This window comes from Notamacropus eugenii, chromosome 1, assembly GCF_028372415.1.
Source record: "Notamacropus eugenii isolate mMacEug1 chromosome 1, mMacEug1.pri_v2, whole genome shotgun sequence".
In the NCBI taxonomy this organism is placed as follows: Eukaryota; Metazoa; Chordata; class Mammalia; order Diprotodontia; family Macropodidae; genus Notamacropus; species Notamacropus eugenii.
This window is the reverse complement of record NC_092872.1, coordinates 146024685-146047837: the sequence shown is the minus strand read 5'-3', so window position 1 is coordinate 146047837 and position 23153 is coordinate 146024685. Positions and strand designations below refer to the sequence as shown.

Sequence of the window (23153 nt, the reverse complement as noted above, 5' to 3'; positions counted from 1 at the left end):
TTGATGTCTACACAAAGGCCAACAGAAGGTCAAAAGTTGTACAGCACCTACCCAGAGAACACAGACACTTTTGCAAGCACTAAGAGAAAACAGATGCGCTTTGCAAACACAGGGATAAGACTCTGGCCTGAGAGAACCCTCCCTACTTGTCTGTTCTGCCTGACTGAAGGACCCAGCTACTCACATTCCTTCAGCCTCTTGGGAATCATGGCCATGCCTGGAGCTCAGAGAAGCTCAACTACATCATCCAGCCTAGAGCCCAGAGACAGCATAGTCACCACAGTCCCTGAGGGGTAGTATTGTTGCTCCAAAGACTGAATTCAGAAGCAGGTACAGTGAAGTGTTAGAGAGTATTTTGGCCTCAGCTATCAACCCAGCTTGGGGGACCAGCAGACCAGGTGACCCTGCAATCTCAGATACCAGCACCCTCATCTCAGGGAAGTTTCATCAAGTCCTGTGGAAGGGTGCAGCCCAGAGCCAGCTGTCTATAGGACATCCTTCACCCTCGGTAATACAAAGTCCAGAAGACCAGGCCTGGAGGAGAAATAGACTCATCCATGGTAATAACTACACCAGCATTTGCTGTCTCCATCACCAGTATCTGTGGGTTTTTCTCCAACAAGAAGAGGTGACCCCTGGTCCTCATGTTTAGCTCAGGTCACAATTGCCATCATCACTAGGCCAGATACCCCCCTTCATGGCCAAGGGCGCTCTCCTTCCAGTCTAATAGCTTGTTCTGAGGTGAGCTATATAAGCTGGAGCACATGAGCTCAGCTTTCTCCTATATGTGTTAAACCGAAATCTGACTCTCAGCACCCAAATCACATACACTGTCTTTCTTTTCCTTACACTCCCTATTAGCCCTGAGCTCCTACATAGAGTGGCAGAGAGCAGCAGAGATGTTCCACTGACCAATTTCTTTCCCAAGGCCCCAGTGTTGTCAGTGAGCATTCCCGGAGGCTCATCGATCATCTCTGCTACCTTTGTTCCCCTAGAGAAAATCGTTAGTGCGATCCTGCTTAGAGGCCTAGAGAAAACCTCCGAGCTATCTCTAAGCACCTTAGTCATCGAGGCCAGTATGTTTCAATCATCAAGGTGACTAGAGACATCTCTGCAGGTCCTCCACGATACAGCACCCAAACTGAAGTGACACCTTCACTTTCTCCTAGTGTTAACTTAGGAGAGATTGTAGCAAGTTGTGGGGTTCAGACTGCCAGAGAGAATAGCTCTTCATCTAGGTGGCCCACAGGGACCAAGGGAGGGTGAATCCGGTACAGATCTGGCTGCTGTGACCCAGGTTGAACTATCTGAGTCTCCAAGTCTATTGCTCACTCAGATTTTACAGGACAGTAGCCCAGAATCTTTATTGTCTCTGAAGGTGAGCCCATAATAGAATGTCCTCTGAGCCCAGCGCTAAAGGAGACCCAGGCATCCCTGGGCACAATTTCAAGCACAGAAGACTTAACTTATCCCCTGTGTTAGAAAGCCCTAGGACCACACTCATCCTGACTCTGCTCTAACGAAGCCCTCTAGCAACGGAAATCAGTGGGGAACAGGCACTGGCTCAGCTGCCTCTGTTTCCACAAAGCTGCCTGTAGTCACTGCCTCAGCAGCAGGGCTAGGGACCCAAGGATCTTCTGGGAGTCTAAGTACAGGTACCCTGAAGCCCACCATTGCTCTGGCAGTTGGGTGTTGCTGTCACTTTAAGGTTTCCTTATCGATGACTAGAATGTTTATGTAAACAGGGTCATAGTGACTTGCCTAGCAACAGCTCCTCAAAAGGGGATAAATCAGCTCTACCAGCCCCATTGTTTTACCACTTTGTTTGGACTTTCCTTGCACTCACCACCTCCTTACCTCCTACAAGTACCCACTCCTATACCACAACCCAAGAACCCAGCTATTCTACTTTTGTGTCTACAAGTAAGTAGACTTCTTTAAACCTCACAGTAAGGTACAGTGATAAGACTTTGGAAAATATGTTTGGATCACCAAATGAGAATTGTGTCTGGCTTAATCACGAAGATGATACTCCTGCTGCTGCTGCACATGATATAGTTAGTATTTTAGGGTTCACAGAGTTCCGTCTAGATATTTTTTAAATTTAGTTCTACAGGGAATTTTAACCATCTCCCCATTTCATAGATGAGGAAACTGAAAGGGACATTGATCAAGTGACCCTTCCTGGTTTGACCCATTGTTGTAAGTATCTGCAGCTGTATGTGAACTCAGATGTTCCTGATTCCTAATCCAGCACTCTCTACCCTTGCCATAAGAATTTCCTTGTGTAGGCATTTCTCTCTTGGCACCTCTGTTTTGGGGCTTTTTTGACTTGAGTGGTGTGACACTCTGTTCACTCCCTTGTCAAATCTAGCGGTCCTTGTGGTAAGTTCATTTTCCTCTTTTTTTTTTTTTTTTTTTGGTGAAATGCTGACGTTTCCAATTGCAAACAGCAAAGTAAAATTTGAGAGTTTCCAAAAGAAACGTGTAGGGACAACATACTTTTCACAGTCTCTCACGAACCTCATCTTACTGATCTGTGGATCCATCCATTTTCTTTACCATTCTTTCTTAAATTTTGAGTTCCAAATCCTCTCCCTAGTTTCGGTCTGTCCCCCATGCATTGAGAGGGCCAGGGATATGGTTCCTGTTATATATGTTAAAGTTATGCAAAGCACATTTCTGTATTAGCCATTTTACAAAAAAGCAAGAAAAATGTAGCAGGCCTCAATATGTACCAGAGTTCATCAGTTGTCCCTTTGAAATTAGAGAGAATTTTTCATTATAGTTCCTTTGCAGTTATGTTGGATGATTTTATTCATCAGTTTAATTTAGTCTCTCTCTCTCTCTCTCTGTCTCTCTCTCTCTCTCTCTCTCTCTCTGTCTCTCTGTCTCTCGCTCTCGTTCTCGCTCTGTCTGTCTGTCTCTCTCTCTTTCTGTCTCTCTATGTCTTTCTCTCCCCTCTGTCAGAATTAATAGCCTTCCAATGCAGCAAGAAGCAGTGAGTATTCAGTGTTGTAATTTCTCTATGGACCCATGACTTGGCAAAGTAAACTGTTGATCCTCTTCCCCATCCTATTTTCCTCTATACTCTTGAAGGAGAAGGGAAAGTGGTGGCCCAGTGATGACCTGTGGTCTCTCAGTAGTTTAGTCCTCAATTTCCATGGGATAGTTAAGGACCTAGCCTCGCACTGTCCCTTTTGCCACATACCACACTAAAACATTATCTTCTCCTGACATTCATATAGGTTGACCAGGGTGGTTTTCATCCTTAATTTTCCCCCCATCATTTCCCATCTGCATTGACAGCGAGATTCTTTTCCATCTCTCTTCCTCAGTTCCTCCCATACTAATTCCATGTGTCTGTGCTCTGTGTCCTATATAGTGTGAAGTGAAGTGTTTCTTTGGGAAACTGACTGTAAGCAGAGGAGGTGGGAGTTGCAGAAGAAGGTGGTAGTGGAGGGAGGGGTTAGGGAGGTCCTATCACAGATGCATAATTGGAGTCAAGATGGCCAGTTTTCTTTCCAGTAAAGTATAGATGAACTTCACTTGGGTATCCTTTTTGGAGTTGATGGATGGCAACATGTTCCATTGAATAGGGCGTTTGTCTACAAGTCGTGAATACCTAGTTTCAAGTCTCACCTCTGTCACTGTGTATGGGAACGTGGCCACTACAGTGAATCCTCCCTGGGCCTCAAGTTCGTCACCTGCAAGATGCAGGGATTAGAAGGTCCATTCCAAGTCTAAATCTGTAATCCTTTGATCCTATGTATCCAAGACTCAATTTCTCTTCTCCCCAAAACAGACACTCGCCTTATGGAGTGTTTCACACTCGATTTTACGATTACCAATCTCCTCTGCAAGGCAGACATGGAACAGTCAGGCTCCAGGCAGTTCAGCGCCACTGAGAACATCCTACAGAGTCTGGTGAGAATCTTCCCTTCCTGTCCTGCCTTCCTCCTCTCTGGACCTGCAGCCCCATATGTCCAGGGGCTCCCTCAATCTCTGTCTTGCTTTTCAGGTCGGAGCAATATTTGAAAAGAGCTGCATTGCCTTCCATTTCTCTGGTTGCAAGCTGAAGTCACTAAGGTAAGGACACTGAGGGAGATGGGCCCAGGTTGTCAGGGAAACAGATGATGCCTGGTGCAGTTCTTCCTTTTTGTTGGGTCTATGGTCACTTTTTGGACAACACCAGGAAGACTACTGCCAGTACCAGAGGCTGTCCCACCACGATTTGCTTCAAGAAGCTTTGGGTTGCTTCCCAGCAGCAGCGCTAGGTAGCTATTCTCAAGACAAAACAGGCCCTGACCTCAAGGAGTTGGCATTGTGGTGGCGCTGAGGGGATACAATGTGTGACCTAAATACATGGTGAGTTGAGGAGAGAGAGGACACTGACAACTGAGAGGATTCAGGGAAGGTTTTCTATTGGTGGTATCATAGCTGCGTTCCTTGAAGGGGAGACTAAGGAGTCCAAGAGCATCTTGAAGAGGGAGTGCAATCCAGGCATGGGAGACATCTTATGCAAAAGCACCATGCAACATCTGAGTTCAAGGTACAGCTGGTAGGCCAGTCTTCTGCAAGTGCCAAGTGAGCAGTATGTACATCGCTCTGGAACACAGGACTGAAGAAGGCAAATCGAGAAGGATTTTAAAGGTCAGGTGGAGGAGTTTTTAATTCACATTAGAGGCAATAAGGAGCCACTAGACATTTGGGTTGTAAGAGAGTGATATAGTGAGAGATGTGTCTTAGGGAGATCATTTTGGCAGGCATGGGAAAGATGGATGGATAGAAGAGAGGAGGAGTCGGTGATGAATTGGGAGGGTAGGAGGCACTGCAAGCAAAGAGAGGAAGTGGGAGGTTATTGGAAGCTTCCAGGTCAGGGTTGTTGATATGGGCCTTTGTGTGAACAAATGTGAAAGATACTAAAGGAAATCAAGGAGCCAATAAACTGGTTATGGGAGCTGAGGTAGAGGGAAGAAATTGTAACAGAGACAGATATTTGAAACCTGGTGATTGGTAAGATGGTGGTGGCTTTCACAAAATTACGGAAGTCTGGAAGAGGGACAGGCTTATGGAGGGGGCAGTGGAAATGGAAGAGATACCAAGTTCCATCTTGGTTATATTGGGTTTTGAGATACCACCAGGACACAGAGGTGGAAAGAATGACTTCCCCTTAGTTCACCTAAAGGCCAGTTTAGCACATATCAAAAGTGAATTTTACCCAGAGCAATGCACACGTACATGCGCACACACACACACAAACACACACACACACACACACACACACACACACACTAAAACACACACACGCACAAACACACGAGACAAATGGCTAAAGTCTATGGGCATACAATTTTCAAGTTGTACGTAGTCAGTCAGAAAAGTATCCATGGATGGTAACAGTCAGAAGAGATGTAATTTAAACCATATGGAAGGATCGAGTCAAGGTAATGAAAATGGCAGAAATAACTAAATGACACTCAAATTTGTGGAGAAAGGGGAATACCTGTTCTCTGATATTTCAGTTGTGAAACTGCAGAATATTTTTGGAGCACAGATCACCCATTCATAGTAAAAGTAGGAGAAACGATCAGATTCTTCACATGGATAGCAAATAAAACTGTTCTATAGAACATCAGCCAAGCAGCTTGCACATGCTCATAAGGACTAGGTTCCTTGGCCCATCTTCCTATTATATTATGTTTTAGAAAGGAGTTCCAAGAATTCATATGAAGATTAGGAATGGTCCTGTCTGGTGAAATTCGACAAGTCATCCTGGTGGAAGAAGGGATAAGCGTTAGTGTGGAAAGTAGCTGCTGTGTCCTACCTCCTGGAAGCAGTGGAGCTACATATGCTCAAGCTGTGTCCCCCAGGTCTCACCTGTCTCTACTATGCCCCTGCCTTCCATTTCTCCCATAAGGGGCTAGAGATTTCGTCAGTTATGCCTTGCAATAAGAGTTAGCTCAGTTTTAGCTTAGGGATAATATAATGGGCCTCATTTTCACATGGTCCTTTTCTCTGCTATTTTATGCACTTTGTATAAGAAAATTGCCTTTAATTCCAATGACTTGTAATAGCTAATATCCCACTCCATTCAGGAATTTCCTCACATTCAGGGATTTGACTCTGCTTTCATTGGAGTTTTCTGTATTTCCCCTAGTGCCTGGCCTATTTATATTTGGAACAAAATCAAGGTAGACAAAAGAGTTAGGTAGCAGAATTAATCAGAGCTCCATAACTCTTTATACTGTATAGGCAGATAAAAAAAGAGTAGACCTTTAGGAAGGCACGTTCAATCCTTGCAACTTTTGGTTAGAATTCTCTGTTCTGAGGTCTGTACAGGAACTCAGTGACCTACCTTGAGATTTCCCTTCTCTAACAGAATCTCTTCTTTCACTTCCCTTATTTGCCTCTCATTGCTGTGTCGCCTTTTCCCCCCACCTCAACTTATTAACGTCTGCACATGGCTACAGACGCTATCTCCCTACTTTTTCTTGTTCTGTCTGTCTCTCTGTCTGTCACTCCCTTTCTCTCCCTTTCACTTCTCCCCATTTCCCTTTCCCCCTCTCCCTGTCCCTTTTGCTACCTCACTTCCCCATTCTCTGCCCTTTCATTTTCCTAGGCTCCTTCTCTTTTTCTAACTCTTTCTCTCACTCCTTCTCCCCTTCTCTCCTTCTTTTCCTTCCTCCTCCTCTTCTCCTCCTCCTCCTCTCATTCACTCTTTCTCTTTCTCTCATTTCCCTCTCCTCCTCCACTTTCCTCTCTTACTCTCTTCCCTTCCTCTCACATTCTGCCTCCTGTTCTTTCACTCTTCTTTCTATATTTCCCCTCTTCCTCCCCTCCCCATCTTTTACTCTGTCTTTCCATTTCCTTTCTCTGTCTCAGCCACAGCCCCTCTACCTCTTGGTCACATGTTGCCTCTCCCGCTCAACGATTACAAGAGTCCAATTATGTTCACACCTGTGAGGGAATGGTATTCCCTCTGAACTACAAAGTTCTGTGTGCCATCCAGTTCTCAGCACTGTAGTAGATGAGGAAGAATAAGAATCTCCCACAAATGAACTTCTGAAGACCCAGAAGGTGAAACAGTTCCACAGAGGCAGCAAAATGGCAATTGTTCAAAGAGCTGGAAGTGGATGCACAAGGAGCTAACCAACTAGCTTGGATAATTAAGAAGTTACTTACAAAATATGTGAGTGTTGAAAGATGGTCCACAGAGGAGTGAACAGGAAGATTATAACAATATCAGAGTCTTGCAGAAGTTGTGTCTGGAGTGCTAGTGCTGCTCATCTTGATTCCATTATATCCATTATATTCCAGAGGTTGCCTGTTTTAGTGGGTAGCGAGTAGGCCCCAAGAGTCAAGAAGACCTGGGCTCAAGTCCCCTCTCTTGACACCAGGTGATTGTGTGAGCCTGGGCAAATCATCAAATTTCCCCAGGCAACCATCTGAGTATATGTTGCAGGGAAGGTGCTGACAGGCCTTACTCAAGAAAGGTCTATGCCTTTCCCTACCCTCAACCCCTTAAATCAATAAAGTGATAGTTCTACCAAACACTTCTTTTACAATCAAGAATTATTCTAAAATAAACCTGAAATAATTTGCGGCGCATTGATGGTCCCTTCTCACTGCACCTAACTTTGGCATGCCCATGAGAAGCCAGATATTTGACAGTCCTTACCAATGTGTCCTTCAACAGGTCTGTGAAGAAAGGCACTGGCGTGCATCTACTTTGTGCCTATTGGAATGTCCCCACCATTCCAGTCCTGGACGAAAGGAGGATGTACCATGATTTTCGCAGTCAGACATGCAAAATTACAAGACTGGGTCCCTACACCCTCGACAGGAAAAGCCTGTACATCAATGGTGAGCAGTAATTCTGTCCAGGACATATAGTTCTTTAACCTCCATGCTTGGCCCCACTCCTCTTAAGCACTCACCTGTCAAAGCAATCTTCCGTTCCTTGGAGGATCCAGCTTTGCCTGGAGGGCACCTACTTACTGAAAGTACTTTCCTCTGATGCGCTCAGAGTCTGAGGGGTAGCCAAGGCCCCACAGGACCCTAGATGGGCAAAGGGACTTCTGACCTGGGAACTACTTTCTGAAATGCTTCCTCTTAGCTGATGACCCATATGTTTTCAATTCCTTTGCTTTCAGATGCTCTCTCATGTTGCTCTTTCACACTTTCTCAAAATCTCTTGGTCCTTCCAAACATGGCTGTTTTCTCTGTCTCTCTCTCTCTCACTCTGTAGGTTACAACTATAGGGTGTCCCTGTTCTCCTGCGTAAGCTGTTGTGAGTATTCTTATCCTAGTATCAAAGAGAGAACACCCCTTGTCCTTACCGACCCTGTTCTCCCAGCATATTAGGAAGGCAAGAATGGACCACGAGTGTACTAGTGAGAGGAAGGCATAATGTCCCCCTCCTTCTCAGGATGCAGTCTTCACCGCTTGACTCAGTACCCTATCCAAATGAAGTCTCTTTTCCTTGTTTGTCACAGTCCCTTCCCCTCCTTGTCACATGGACATTGGGTCCACAGTGTTCATTCATGATATTTCTCTTCAGTTCCAGTAACATCCAGGAGGCCAAATCCAAGTTCAGTTTGCACAGGTAAGGTCTGCTTCCACCTTTGATCCCTTCTCTGGAAGCTTTTGCTTTCATTTGGCTAGGAGACTGAGAGAGAGGGGATTTTAGGATCTTAGGCTGTCCTGGCAGGAGAATTCCAGGTCATCTAGTCTAGTCTGAGTTCTGCCATCATTTTGAGTTGAGGACACTGAAGCCCAGAGCCATGTAGATAGCAAGGGGGACAGGCAGGATGGGAACCCATGTCTCCTTTCTCCAAATACAATATTATTCTGTTGCCTTGTGTGAGCAGAAGAATAGTTTTATGGCTCAAGGTTTCCTAAAGGATTCATTCATTTATTCAGGTTGCTGAGTTTTCCTTGCACGAAAGAATAGGACATTTTCAGGTCAGTGTCCTTAAAGATGAGGGTGATTGTTTTCATGATGATTTTCTTAGAAAACATGCCTCCACATATTCAGTATTTGGCAGTTGTTAGAAGTGTGGAAAAGAAAAAACACAACAAAATATGAGTTTGCAAATACATTGAAGTATCAAAGAAGCAAAGCTCGGTGGTAGAACCATGGAGAACCATTCTGCTGCTTCTGAAGATAGAGATGTAATGGCTTATGTATGTAGCCTCCAGAGACAGTCATCATTATCATCATCTATCATGTATATAGTGCTTTCACAAGGCACTTTACAGACACTACATCACTGGGATGAATAGTTCCCAAGCCCACACGTGGGCATTTCAATCCTCCTTCATAGTAACCTTGCTTCATCATGATGCTGACAGATGGGAGAGGCTGAACCAAGTTTGGAGGGTTACAGGTTGCCTCAGGGATGCGGTGAATAGGGCCAGGTTACTGACTTTTCCTCCCAAGTACATTGCAATGGGGTGTCCCTGACTGTGCTGAATGACGCACATTGAGCATTTCAGACATCTCTCACTCTCTTTCTTGTAGCTCCGGACTGCAGATTTGAGTTCTTCACCCTCAAGTTCACCATCACCAACTTGATCTATACATGTGAAATGGGCCAGGTGGGCTCAAGTCAATTCTATGGCACAGAGAGTGTCCTCAAGTTCCTGGTGAGACATGACTCCTTCCGTTCCGCTTGGCCCAGCTGCTTTCCTCGTCCTTTGGTATAGAGGCTTGATCTTGAAATCCGACTGTCTCCTTTCACTTCCAGCTCAGGTGCTTGATGGCCAAAACCAGCATTGCTTCTGTTTATTGCGGCTGCAGACTAACCTCGCTCAGGTGAGATCCCTGGGAGTCACTGGCCTCATGAATCACGGTACCCAGTTGGTGCCCTTCAGAAAGGAGATTTCTCCAACCCGCTGTGTTGTGGGTCCAGGTCGATTTTCCAGTTCCTCATTGAATCGATCCACGTCTCCTTGCCACATCATCTCAGGGAGGTGAATCAGACTTGGAAAATTGGCAGTTCCCCACAAAAGTCTCCCTTTTCAGTCTCTTCTACTTCAGGGTTTACCTCAGCCTTCTCAGGGGTGCTGTTCCTACTTGCAAAATTCTTATCAGACTTATCAGTCCCATTTTGGGCTTCTGATGCCCATTTTTGTCTCCTTTCCCAGGCCTTGGAAAGAAGCAACAGGAACTGGAGTTGGTGTCACTTGTGCATGTTGGAGAGATGCAGACAGCCCCATCCTGCAGAAAGAACAACTTTATTGGGAGCTGAGAAATCACACCTGCAATATGACGAAACTGGGGTCCTACATGCTGGATGAGAGAAGTCTTTTTCTCGATGGTGAGTACAGAGCTTTGCACTTAGTAAGTCGTTGTTAAATGCTTTTTCATTCACCCATTCATTCATTCATTCATCTAGCCATGCATCCGTGTATCCATTCATTCATCTTCCCATGGCTAGTAGCCCAGGTCTGCAAATGAAGCTCTGTAATTTCGTTCCTTATTTCAAGGGATTGGTGCATGTGTTCCAATTCACACTCTCTCACTTTCGAGGGTCAGATTTCTTTCTCTTCCTTTGCCAGGTTCTAGGGAAGCTACAACCTGACCCAGACTCCTTTCATGCTTCTTCTTGGAAAGGTGTGGGTTCTCTGAGATGTATTAAGCCAGTACACAGCTAGCGACTAATCTGTCAATGAGCTCTTTGGAGGGGAGGCAATTTCTCTGCTGCCTGAAGTACAACCAATCCCTGACATGGATCTTCTTCCCTTTCAGAAGAGCACAAGCTGGGGCAGCTGGGTGGTGCAGTGCGGAGAGAAACAGTGCAGCAATCAGGACGAGCTGACTTCAAATCTCACGTCAGACACTTGACACTCACTAGCTGTGTGACCTTGGTCAAGTCACTTAACCCCAATGACCTCATCCTGGGTCATCTCCAGTCATCCTGATGAATATCTGGTCACTGGATTCAGACGGCTCTGGAGGAGAAGTGAGGCTGGTGAAAACTTTCCTCACAACGTGATTCTTTCTTTCTTTCTCTCTCCAGATGACAATTATCTGACCTTGGACTCCACCAAAAACTGTAAGTCTACAGTACATCAACATCTCCAGCCTTCTAAGGTCCCTATTGGGAAGGAAACAGCTCATTCACTCTACCCCTCAGCCCCAGCACTGTGTTCAGGCCTAGATAGAGAGGAACAGGGAAGGAAGGGTGGGTGTGTGCATAGAAATCTCTTGCTGGATCTTTCCTGTTTCTGCTTCTAGCACCATTATTCTCTTGATTCCTTAAGATTTAGTTCTGGGCCTCAGTTCACCTTGGGCTGACCAAGCTTAGGAGTGAGTTGACCACAAAACCTCACCTGAGTCATGGAGATGAATTCCTCAAGGTTCCCAGAGGCCTCTAATATCCTTCTCAAAATACTCTCATGGTGCTATGTTCTAGCGGGTTCCCCTGAGATTGCAGGATAGAATAGAGGGAGCATTCCAAAGCTGGAGTGAGGAGGTTTTGTTTCAAATCCTGATCCCAGTATGCTTTGTCACCCTTCACAAATCACTTACACTCTCTGAACCTCAGTTTCTTTAGCTGTCCAAGGAGAGTCATAGTGCTTGCTGTGGCTCCAGGTTGTGAGGAAGGGGCTTTGTCAATCTTAACTTGCCACAGAACTCTTGGTGGTGCTGCTGGTTGTCATTACTGTTCTCATTTGTCATATTCCCCAAGGCGCACCCCTTGGCTCTTCATTATTCTAAGTACGAAACTCGTTTGGAACGCTCTTTGAAAGACATCGGAGCTTTAATTTCCTCTCTGTCCTAAAGATCTGAAAAGTGTCCCTTGTTTTCCCGTGAATTCGAATTGTACAACACAAAGTTCATCTGTCCATTTTCACTCGATCACGTTAGTGCTGCCCAAAGCAGTATTTCCAGTTTGTACTCTGACTCATTTCTTCCGTATCCACTAATTGCCCTGTCATTTATTTGACTGCTGTATCCTTTACCTAGGCATCCACCTAAGAAGCCATCTCTGATTCTTCGATCTGCTTCTCCTCTACCCAATCAGTCACATGGATTCTTCTGAAAAATTTCATCTAAGATCTAGTCCTTCCCCATCGCCACTAACAACATGTAGTAGTCTGGGTTCTCAGAGTTGGACTCCTGGATTGCTGCATCAACTTGGAACATAGCTTTTCTGCCTCTAAGCTTTTCCTCCTTCCAACCCATTTAACATGTACTCCAATATTTCAATACTTACAAGTGTTTTCTTAACATTTCCCACGGGTAACAAACATTATTCCAAATGATGGAAGAACAAAGAAAAAGGGAAAATAATCCCTACCCTTAACAAGCTTACAATGGGTGAGTCATCAGGAGCAACATGCTGCAGCCTAATAATCTCTGACATATATCTTTCCATTGTGGTACACCTGCAGTTGTGTCCTCCCCAAATTGTGTTGTTCCATGGCAGCGTTACTCTTGTAAAGGAATGGCCTTTTGTTCATGGACTAGATTGGCAGCATTCAAAGTATTACATAACTGCCCAGAAGCCAGCTAGCCAGCTCCTTCTTCCTATTTGCTGCAGCATACAAGCCAGTCACCATATGATATAAATAGAATCTATTTCTTGAACCGGAGCTTTTACCCCGATATGCTGCAGAATTGAACAAACCAAACACAACACCTAACCTGGGCAATGGGTCACTCAAAGGACTCAAAGCTGTCCTGATGCTCAAGATACTTTTTCGATAAGAATCTTTTGAAAAAACCCTGGCTCCCGAACCATCATCCAAGGCTGATTGTCTGCTGCTTGCTCAGTGAAATGTAGCTACTTAGTGACCATTTCTGTGCAGGATAATGGGTGTAGCTCTTTGTTAGGCTAGACCTCAGCCACCGAGCAACCTGTTAATGAGTTAATGAGTCAGATCCACAGTTATACCTAGTTGGCACAGCAAACAACTTTCAGGTCAAGTTGTTCGTTTTTGGAAATCTTTCGCTTGCTGCATAATGGCAGTTCCTCCACTACCACCTGATATTTGAATGATTTTCCCAGTAAGTTTCATTCAGCTCCTATCTTACCATAGCTGTATGGCCATTTATACTTCTGGGATTGACTTTGAAAGATTGGAAGACACAAGGAGGAGCTGGGCACATTTTGCCAGCTCTCCTACAGTTTCAGTCAAATTGCTGCTCTTCCTACATCACAATGTCTCATGCTCACCATATCCAGCTGAAGCCTTTTGCACTGGCTTTGCAGAATTTTCTTTGTCAGGCCCATCTATGTATCTAATGTAGTCAACGCCACTTTCCCAAAGTCAGACTTATCTCCCCTAATTGCTTTTTGTAGACTTGAGTCAGTCTATTCCCCTACCTTGGCTGTGGCTTTCTTTTCCTCAAATTAAGCGGTTGGAGTAGATAAGCAAGGAAATGCGGTTCCTTCCAGCGCTTATAGGTTATGAATCTTTATTGCCCTCTGAATAGTTCATGCTTGGTTCTGAGCTTGGAGGGTGTAAGAAGTTCTGTTAGGAGTGCTACGACCACATCATATCCAAACTTTGAATTTACTTCTGCGTACATCCTAGGCCACATTACGATGTCAACGATGCATATTGTATCCTTTCTACGTATTAGTTTTAGGTCTATGCCTGAGGATCAGAGGGGCCAAGTGACTTGCCAATGTTCACCAAGCTAATAAGTTTTGGAGGTAAAACCAGGTCTTCCTGACTTCAAAGCCAGTCACTGAGCCAGTACGACTACTCCTTTACTCCACGCACTCTTAAGAGGCACGAGACAAATATGCCTCCAGTTGAAAACCTGGGCTTCTCTCTCCCTCCCTCTTATAGCCATGGAACCCAGCCTGAAGTGTTTCACCCTGAAGCTGACCATCACCAGCCTCCGGTATTTGGCAGACATGAGCTGTCCGAACTCAATCCAATTCAATATCGTAGACACCATGATGCAGCATCTGGTGAGACTGCCTGCTTCCAGCCACCCTGCCGAGCTGCCCTAATATCTTGAACATCCACCTGACATACTCACCATTTGTTTCTCTTTGTTTCTTTTTTGACCAGATTGGCCACTCATTCAAAAACACCACCTTTGGTTCCCTGTACTCTGCATGCAAAGTGACTGAACTCAGGTAAGGCTGCCAAGCTGGGGACTTGCAAGTGAGTCTCCTGGGAGAGAGCTCTACGTTTGAAGCACAGACTTCAAAGCTTCACTGTACATTGACTCACACATTCTGTTTCCTCTAGTTTCATGCTAGCCCTGTCAAAAGGAATCTCTTCTCCTTTCTCTCCCCGTCCTTTAGAAGACATATATTTTAGGATTTCTATCTAGAGCCAGTTCTACACCTCACATGCATCAATCCATTCAGCGAAATGCATGTAGTATCAGCGAGATTCTGTGAACAGTGGCAGGCACTGGGGTCAGAAAAGCAAAACAAAAACAAATGTCTTCCTCTCCCCCAATAAAACCACCAAACAATCTTTTTCCTCAACGAGCTTACATTCATTTGGGGGAGTCACTATAATCTGATCACAATTTTGGCTATGCCTGGAGTTCTTTCTTGCTTCTATTACCCCCAATTCCATTGGATTCAGAAGACCTGAATTCAAATTCCAGCTTTAATGCCAGTGTCTTTGAACATGGATGAGTAACGTGACTTACCTTTTCTGAATTTCTCCATCTGTAGAACACAGAAGAGAGTACTCATACCATATTCTTGATAAAGTTGCTTGAAGGGAGCGCTTTGCAATGTCACTACAGAAATGACAATTATCATTACTGTTTTCCTCATTGAAAAATAATCATAAAAAATTGTGTCCCTACCACTCTTTCTCAGTTTATCCAGAGTATCTGTTTTCCTAGGCCTGTGAAGAAAGGATCACAGACAGCTGTAGATGCCATCTGCACGTGTCTCCCATTTGCCAGCAGCACTCATCTAGATGCCAAGCAGATTTTCCACGAGCTGAGCAACCAAACTCGTGGTATCCGGCTACTGGGCCACTACTCCCTCGACAAAGATAGTCTCTACATCAATGGTAAGCAGTCTCATGGAAGGAAGTCTTAACATCTATCTCTGCCTCTGTCTCTTCTCTTCCTCCTCTCTTTTAATCTGAACGTTCGCCTTTCCTTCTGACGCTTCTGCTATGAACAAGGTTCTAATCTCATGCAGCAATTCAGAAGAGAGAAAGACAGACTCTAGAGACCTTACCTGTTCCTCTACGGAGACCTTTCCTCTGAGTTTGTGAGTTTCTTGACATCTGACGGAAACTATACAGAGCATTCCTTGGTCCTGTCTTCTTCAACCTTTTTCTCAATGGCTTAGAGAGATACGTAGATGGAAACCAATTATTGATACCGTGAGACTAGGCGAGAAAGGGTCATTGATGTGTTGCGTAGAACCAGAATCCAGAAAGCTGAGACAATGTGACAAATTTGACCAGGTAACTTTTAATAGAAATAAATGCAAAATTCTACATGAGGATAGAACAGGGAAAACATTATGTCCTTTAACAATTTCTGGGAAGATGCTGCTGGAGCTCTTGTTGAGCTACAGTCAGCAGTTTAATGTGCCAACGAGAGACTCTCTGGCCCTGTGAGTCTATGTGGAAAGAATTCTAGTGTCTTGGACTAATTTGTTTGTAGTCCTAGTTTTTGGGTTTGTTAATTGAATATTTTATTTTCTTCACCTACTCCATGTAAAGAAGCATGTTTCCCATTTGTTTTGGTTTTTGTTTTTTACAAAAGTTCCAGATTTTCTCTCACTCTCTTCCCCCTATTCTCATTGGGAAGGCAAGCAATATTGATATAGCTTTATCGAAATCTTCCGTGCCCCAGAAGAAAACAGAGAGGAAGGGAAGAAGAGATGGAAGGGTATGAGAGAAGGGAGGGCAGATTGTGGGAAGGGGCAATCAGAAAGCACGCTGTCTTTGGGTGTTCAGAAGGGAGGGATGGGGGGAATAATTGGAATTCAAAATGTTGTGGAAGTCAATGTTAAGAAGCAAAAGTAAAGTGATTAATTATTGGAAAAAAATAATAACTAGTGGAAGAAGGAAATGGATAAGCAATCCATTTTGTTTGCCAAGAAAACATCCGGATGGGATGATGAAGAGTCTCACAAAATTGAAAACTGACTGAACAGTAATTGTTATCATTGTGCCTCTGACAGCAATGTGAGGTGACTAGAGAAAGATGGTTAGCATTGTATTTTTTTGGAATTTTCCCACAGCACCAACTAGCTCAATAAAGGCATGTTGAATTCATTTGAACAGTGGCAGAAAGGATTCAAAATTAGGATTATTCTTTGAAGTTTTTGAGAAGAGAGAACCTTCTCTCTCCAAGAAAAAAAGAGAAGACATTGTTCAGATCTTACCCTTGGACACTTACTAGCTGGGTGACCTTGAAGAAATCCTTGTCATAATGAAAATGACCTTCTAATAATGATAATAACAATAGCATTTCTATAACACTGACAATGTTGGGTCATTTGGTCCTCTCAATAGTCCTGTGAGGTAGGTTCTACCGTAGTTCTAATTTTCCATATGAGGAAACTGAGACTGAATGAGGTTAAACCAAAGAAGCAAGGGCCTGAGGGAGGAATCCGACTCAGTGTCCCTGACACCAAGTCCATCAACAATCCAATCCTTTAGCATCTCAGAGCTTCAGTTTCTTCATCTGGAGAAGGAAGGGTGTGCATTGGAAAGCCTATGACGACCCTTTCTATTCTTTATGTGTGATCCTAAGCTTTCCATCAAGCCAGGAGTGGAAGGAGAGGAGCTACCATTTCCACTTTCCTATACACCAAAGGAGAAAGAATGCCTTATTTCAGGCACTTACTTATGCTTTGTCTTATTCTCATTCCTCACAAGCTGCAAGCTTCCCATTCCTATCTCGTCCTGGTGTGATAGGGTTCTCCTCCAAGAAGCAGCTTTTTCTCATAAGTGATCAGGTGCAGCAGAGCTGATCCACTTTACCTGTGTTATTCAGTATGAGAATTCCTTTCTGTTCTTTTCTGCCATGATGTATTCATGACCCTCATTGTCAACCTTTTTGTTTCCAGGTTATAATGAACCTGGTCCAGATCTACCCAGTGTTGGTAAGTATGTGGGCACTCTCATCTCATAATCTTGAGCCATCTGGGAGCACTGAACCTTACTCCTTTCTTGACCCCTAAAGTTGGAGGCCAGTGCCTTTGCCATGCCCAAGTCCCTGACCCTGGAGGCCATTTTCAGGTGATATGAGAAAGGAATCCAAGATATAGAGTTAGCATGTTTCCGTAAATCATGGGAAACAAAGACCTCCTGTCACTGGAGGTCTTCAAATGTCAGCTAAAGGACAAGTTCTCAGGGATACTGGAGTGTGCATGTGTTCTTCAATTAGATTTCCTCTCAGCATGATTTTAGTTCTGATATAATAGGATTTGGTGAAACTGTGAAGAAAAGACTGAAATGTAGGGAAAAGGCACTCAAGATCCTTTGAGTCTCCCTTGCCATGCAAAAATGGCTTCCTGTTTCATCACTCGCCCTTCCTTGGCTCGAAACTGGGTGGAGATGACTTGTTAAGCTGTCTTCACCATCAGTCAATGATGCACCAAACATTGCTTAACTTCCATCTATGTATCAATCTCTGAACTCGGTGCTCAGAGTAGAGGGTGAAAAAATGTGGGAATCTTTGTTCGGAAGGGGGTTTACATTCTGTTGTGGGGGAATCCAGAGCCTCTGTCTGAGATAGCATGGTGAAAACTTAGCAAAGCATCCCCACGAGATGGTCAAGGGGATTAACAGTGGACCTCACCTCTTTTAGAGAGATATTCTAAAGGAGAACTCATAATGGTATTTAGGAAGTATTCCGAAGTGTCACTGGAGCTCATAGTGTCACCAGCTCGGCACCTTAGCCATGGCCTTCTGAAAGATTACTTCTGTAATAGCCCAGGCAGCACAGGCAACTAGAAATACCCATCCACCTTCAATCATGTAGTGATTTGTCAAACACTTATTTGACATCTCCTACAGGGGGAACCCGGAATTAATAACCCCATGACAATTGAGTTGATCTGAAAGAGTTTTAAGACACAATAGTTTCTGTCACGTTTCAGTGTCAGTATTTCTTTCTTTTTTGACACCTTTTGGCGTCAAACCCCATTCTGTCATCATTTGTGACTCTCAAGGCATCTTTAGGGCCTGCAGCCCGCGCAGGTAGAAAATCAGCAAGATTAGGATGCTAGGTGATGTCCACTGGGTCCCCCATGGAAGCTGCTTAAAGAATGTGATTAGGAAAATGAAAATGGCCACGATCCTTAAAAATCACCTCCTTCCAAATGAGCGAATCAGAATCTGAGACTTGGTGCATCATCTTGGGTGGGGGACAGTGACCTTGGTATGTTGGATATTGCAAGGCTCTCCCCTCATTAATCCTCACATACACTGAAGAAAGAAGGATATGAATTTCTGGCAGTTGATTTAACAGCTTCTCAAGAAATACTCCCATAGTTCTAGGAAATGAGTCCATGCTTCCCATTCAAAACCTAAAAGAAGTGAAGACCTGGACCATTCTAAACAAGAAGCACACAGCTTGACAAGTTTGTCAGGAGAAGCCCATTTTTCAAATATCTGTTTCCACTGCTTTAACTCCTCCCCAAAGCATTCTGTGACTACATCCAGGTGTTCACTTTTCTCCCACATCCACTATGAAATTGTCCACAGTGTCTTTATCAGTGATTTCCACTCTTCATGATTTTTCCTCAGTTCCTGTGAGAACCAGTTACCCTGCAGACACCTCTCTGACCCCATCACAATCCTCCACTTCCTCAGGTAAAAAGAATGCGGCTGATAGGCATTCCCAGGAGTATCATTGTGTGCATAACTAGAAAAGGGGAAGAACAACTGTGGGGACGTAGGCAAGGAAAAGAGAGGAAGTGGTTAGGGATTCCTTGATGTGAATGTCAGTGGGCCATGGAGTATGAGATTGCCCTCCAGGAAAGCGTAAGACAGTACAAGACATGCCCAGGATTCAGGGCTGGATCTTTTGTTTCCTTCCTCTGTAACAGCCGGTGACAACATGACATTTTTACCCATCCGCTTTACCATCACGAACTTACGCTACATGGAAGGCATGGATGACCATAGCTCTGGCATTTTCAATAACATCCAGAGAATGCTTCGTCGCGTGGTGAGATTTCACAGGCCCTGTCCAGACCCATTCCTGCATAGCAAGCTTCTCCACCGTGGGGGCTGAAAATCTGGTTATTCATTCCCCTTCTTATTTCCTTCACAGTTCAAACCCTTGTTCGGGGAAAGCAGCATTGCTTCCTCCTATGATGGATGCCAAGTGGTGGCCCTGAGGTGAGACCTGAGAAGAAGTTGTCAGGCCCACACATCATCTCCCATGATGCCCCCAGTTTCATGGCTAAGGTGCAGGGTGGGTGGACAACAGAAGCACTGTCTCCATGGACGGTCCATTTCCTCCTTTTTCAAATCTGAGCAGGATTTCCTACCCATTCTCTTCCTTCCAGAGTCCTTAGGAAAGTGATTCCCCTTGTGTGTCGTGATTGGGAATAAATGCTGGCTTGTGGAAATACATTTCTCAAGTGGGAGTTGTGTGGCTGCACAGGCAAACTCCCCACACAAGGAATGGGCATGTTTCCACCATCAAGGATTCCGTATCAGCCTTTGTGATGGCAGGAAATCTCAGCTGAACTGTCCCCAATGTCTCCTAGAAGTAATTTTCTCAGCATCGAAACTCAGGAACCTCAGCATTTGTTTCCTTCCACAGATCTCTCAAGGGTGGCTCAAAAACTGGAGTGGAAGTTGTGTGCAACTTTCGAGGGGGGCCGACCAATCCCTCCTTAGACAAATACAAGGCATATTGGGAGCTGAGCAAACAGACTGAGGGTATCAGCAGACTGGGCCCCTACATTGTGGAAAAGGAAAGTTTCTACCTTGATGGTGAGATTCCTCACTGGCACAACCATTGATCTCTTTCCCTCCAGCATAAGCTTTGTAATGAGACCATAGTCCCAACATTCCTATCTTTTCCCTTGATTCCCCACTTAGATTCAGGCCATCTCTCCCACCCCAGCCCCACCCCAGCAGCTCATGTTCTCACTCTTCCCTTGTTCATCCACTTGCACTCAATCAGCCGTACCCATGCCTATTTCCTGGTTACCTTAAGCCATTCTTTCTCTTTGTCTGACTTTTTTCATTTGCTGCCCACTCTTGAACTCTGCTTTTGATCCTGTTATATGTAATGTTTTTAGCCATCAATCGTGTAGAATCGTAGATGGCAGAAAATAGACAAAGGACAGACAAGTAGAAGTGTTGGGTGGTCAATAATAGAAGGCAGAAAATAAACTCCACAAAAATTAGAAAGGTGCATCACATCTAAGAACCTGACATTTAACCAACGTAAGGCCAAAATATGGATGCAGAGTTACCCAGTAATCTGGCTGACCAGAGGGTGATGGGGACATGAGCAGAAAGGATTCATGTTGCGAAGACACCAATTAGATTTCATGAAGGTAAATCTAGAGACTGTAAAGAGGAAGATGCTAGTTCCCTTATCATCTGGCCTTATCAGCCCTTGATGATAGTAATCTGTTGTGATCTGAGGATCCAGCCTTCAGAAAGAACATATATAGACAGAAAATGGCCATGATGGGAAATTGAAATGATGTGATAAGAAGATTGCTTCAAGGAACTTGAGGTATTTAGTCAGATGAAAGAGGTATAAAGATTGTCTTCAAACATTCCAGTACCTCTCATGGGGCATATTATATAAGATGCTTCTACTTGGCCTCAGCAGAATGTTAAGGAAGGCGTGAAAATTCCTGCGTCAAAATACTCATGTGAGTATTGATACTCACATGAAAGCAAATTGTTCTCATTGATTAATGCAGTGGACACCCATTCACAGAAGGTTTCCATGCTTAGGCTAAATCACATTTTGCTGGGAGTGGAACGGAATGAGTACATCTACAGGAAGCTTGGACCACAAGGAATGAAAAAGCTTTTGAAGTGGTACCTTTTGTCTATAAGCGTTCTTCCATGCTCTTAGAGATGAACGGGTTAGACAGTAGGGGGCTTGAATTCCTACCGAGTTTCTGCAAGCCAGGAAAAGGCAAAAATGAAAGGGATCAGGGCTCTTGGATCCATCTAAATCTCAGAAGATTGAAGGGTCCTTCTTACTTCTATCCTCATGTAAGAACTTCATGGAACAGATTACGGAAGGGCCCTGAAGAATTGCACTCTCCTCCCTTAAGGATATAACAGGAGAACTCAGACTCTGCCGTTCACGTCATGGCTAAGGTTCAGGGTGCACAAACAGGAAAGGCCATTCCCCATATCCAGCGTCCATGTCCTCCATTTACAAATCTGAAGATGTTTTCATTCCCAGTCTCTTTATTCGTGTCCTCAGGAATGCCATTCCTCTTCTCTTTCATGATTTGGCACAAATGAAATGTTGACAGCTCTTGCTCTCATCTTTGGGTCTCTCCCATTTCCTCTTCCTTCGTTTCTGATCTTCCCTTCATTATATCTTATTTTGCTTTACAGGTTGTAATGAACACCATCCCTTACAGCTCTTCACCAGTAAGTGTCTTGATATCCAAATCAACTTGCAGTCTTCTGTTCCTTCCACTGAAGTTAACTCTGTAGGCTTTACCAAGAAATTCTCCACACCATAGTAAATTTCCCAGCAATAGAAATCATTGTGAACACTCAAGATGTTAAGAATGCATTAGAAGAGGGTTAGATGGTCTCTGAGGGCTTTCCCTGAAGAAAATGTCCCAGGTTGTATAGAAATGGGCTCTCCATCCTTCTGGACCTTTGTGATCCAGAGACACTCTTTCATTTTCTGGGATTCTAGGTCTCTCTCTGAGGTTGCATGGTGATACCTTAGCAAGGCATGCGCATGGAATGGTCAGGGGAATTAGCAGGGTAAATCAACTCTTTCAGAGAGATTTTCTGAGGGAAAGTCATGATGGTGTCCATTGTACCACTGAATACCTCTTTTTCTTGGAGTGTCATCAGCAGGACCCATTAGACATGTCCTTATAAAAGGCTCCTCCTGTGTGGCCCCAGGCAGCTAAGTCAACCTGAAGTGCCTGTCCAGATTCACTCATTTATTGATACTTTCTTCATTCCTTCATTTTTCAAACACTTATTATGTATCCCCTACATGTGCAACTCTGAGTTAATAACCATATACCAATTGGAATGATCACAAAGAGTTATAGGACACAGTGGTGTTGGGCAGTATGCAATGTCAATACTACTTCTTCATTTTTACAGCAGTTCCTGATCCCAATGCATCATCAGTCCCAACTCTCAAGGAACCCTCAGGTCCTCCATCCTCCAGAGGTAGAAAATCAGCAACATTAGGCGACTATCCATTAGATCCCACATGGAAGCTATGTAGAGAATATGATTGTGATAAGAAAGTTAAGAACCTTGCGTTAAATATGAAGAATCACCTCATTCTAAGAAAACCCTTCCAAACAAAGATAAAGCAGTACCTGAAACACAGGGTATAACATCTTGTGTGAGGGAGGGTGACCCTCAAAGACCTCCTCCCAAACACATGTGCACATATACCCACACAGAAGACAGGACATAAATTTCCTGCTGTGGAGTGAATGACTAAGTACATATACATATATATACATATATATACATATATATATATATACACACACACGTGTATATCATATACATCTTTATATATATAACATACATATATATTTATAGATAAAGATAGATATATTTATATATATTTATATCTATATCTATGTATATATCTATATATATGTATATATACATGTGATTTGTTTCCACATGGGCATCCATGTATCTAAGCAATTAGCTACCATTCATGAATCAGTCAATATGTCACTCTGTCCTCCTTGGAATGTTTTGACAGCTTGATGCACTGCCACAAATTCAGCATATTGACCCCTTCCACCTATGCAAGGACTTTCCAATATCCACCTAGTACTTGGCTTAGAGGCTACCGCTTTCCAGTGTATTCTGAGGCCCTAATATTCTGCTGCACCATCAGTAAACTATTCCTTTCCCTTTTCTTCAGTTAATCCTTCTAATCCCTCATTCCATTTTGCCAAGGGTTATACCAACTTTTGCTATGGTTCGGAGGGTATATCCTTTCCCTTAGTGGGTATGTTTGCTAT

General features: G+C 44.1%; 1 protein-coding gene across 1 annotated transcript; it reads left to right on the top strand.

Annotated features, from left to right (window-relative positions):
- Positions 1-275: 275 nt before the first annotated feature.
- LOC140520980 (mucin-16-like) lies at positions 276-22558 on the top strand. Its single transcript, XM_072635498.1, has 20 exons — positions 276-560; positions 3806-3927; positions 4022-4089; positions 7700-7866; positions 8252-8293; positions 8564-8608; positions 9527-9651; positions 9753-9820; positions 10153-10325; positions 11028-11063; positions 13813-13937; positions 14041-14108; positions 14840-15012; positions 17034-17069; positions 18718-18783; positions 19020-19141; positions 19247-19314; positions 19745-19917; positions 21523-21558; positions 22261-22558. The coding sequence occupies exons 2-20, from the start codon at positions 3817-3819 to the stop codon at positions 22500-22502; spliced, it is 1944 nt and encodes a 647-aa protein (XP_072491599.1). The 5' UTR covers positions 276-560; positions 3806-3816; the 3' UTR covers positions 22503-22558.
- The last annotated feature ends 595 nt before the right edge of the window (positions 22559-23153 follow it).

Coding starts and splice junctions, on each gene's coding strand:
- LOC140520980 (XM_072635498.1), top strand. CDS start 3,817: ATGGAGTGTTTCACACTCGATTTTACGATTACCAATCTCCTCTGCAAG. Junction 8,609..9,526: donor TCCAAGTTCAGTTTGCACAG/GTAAGGTCTGCT, acceptor TCTTTCTTGTAG/CTCCGGACTGCAGATTTGAG. Junction 11,064..13,812: donor CTTGGACTCCACCAAAAACT/GTAAGTCTACAG, acceptor TCCCTCTTATAG/CCATGGAACCCAGCCTGAAG.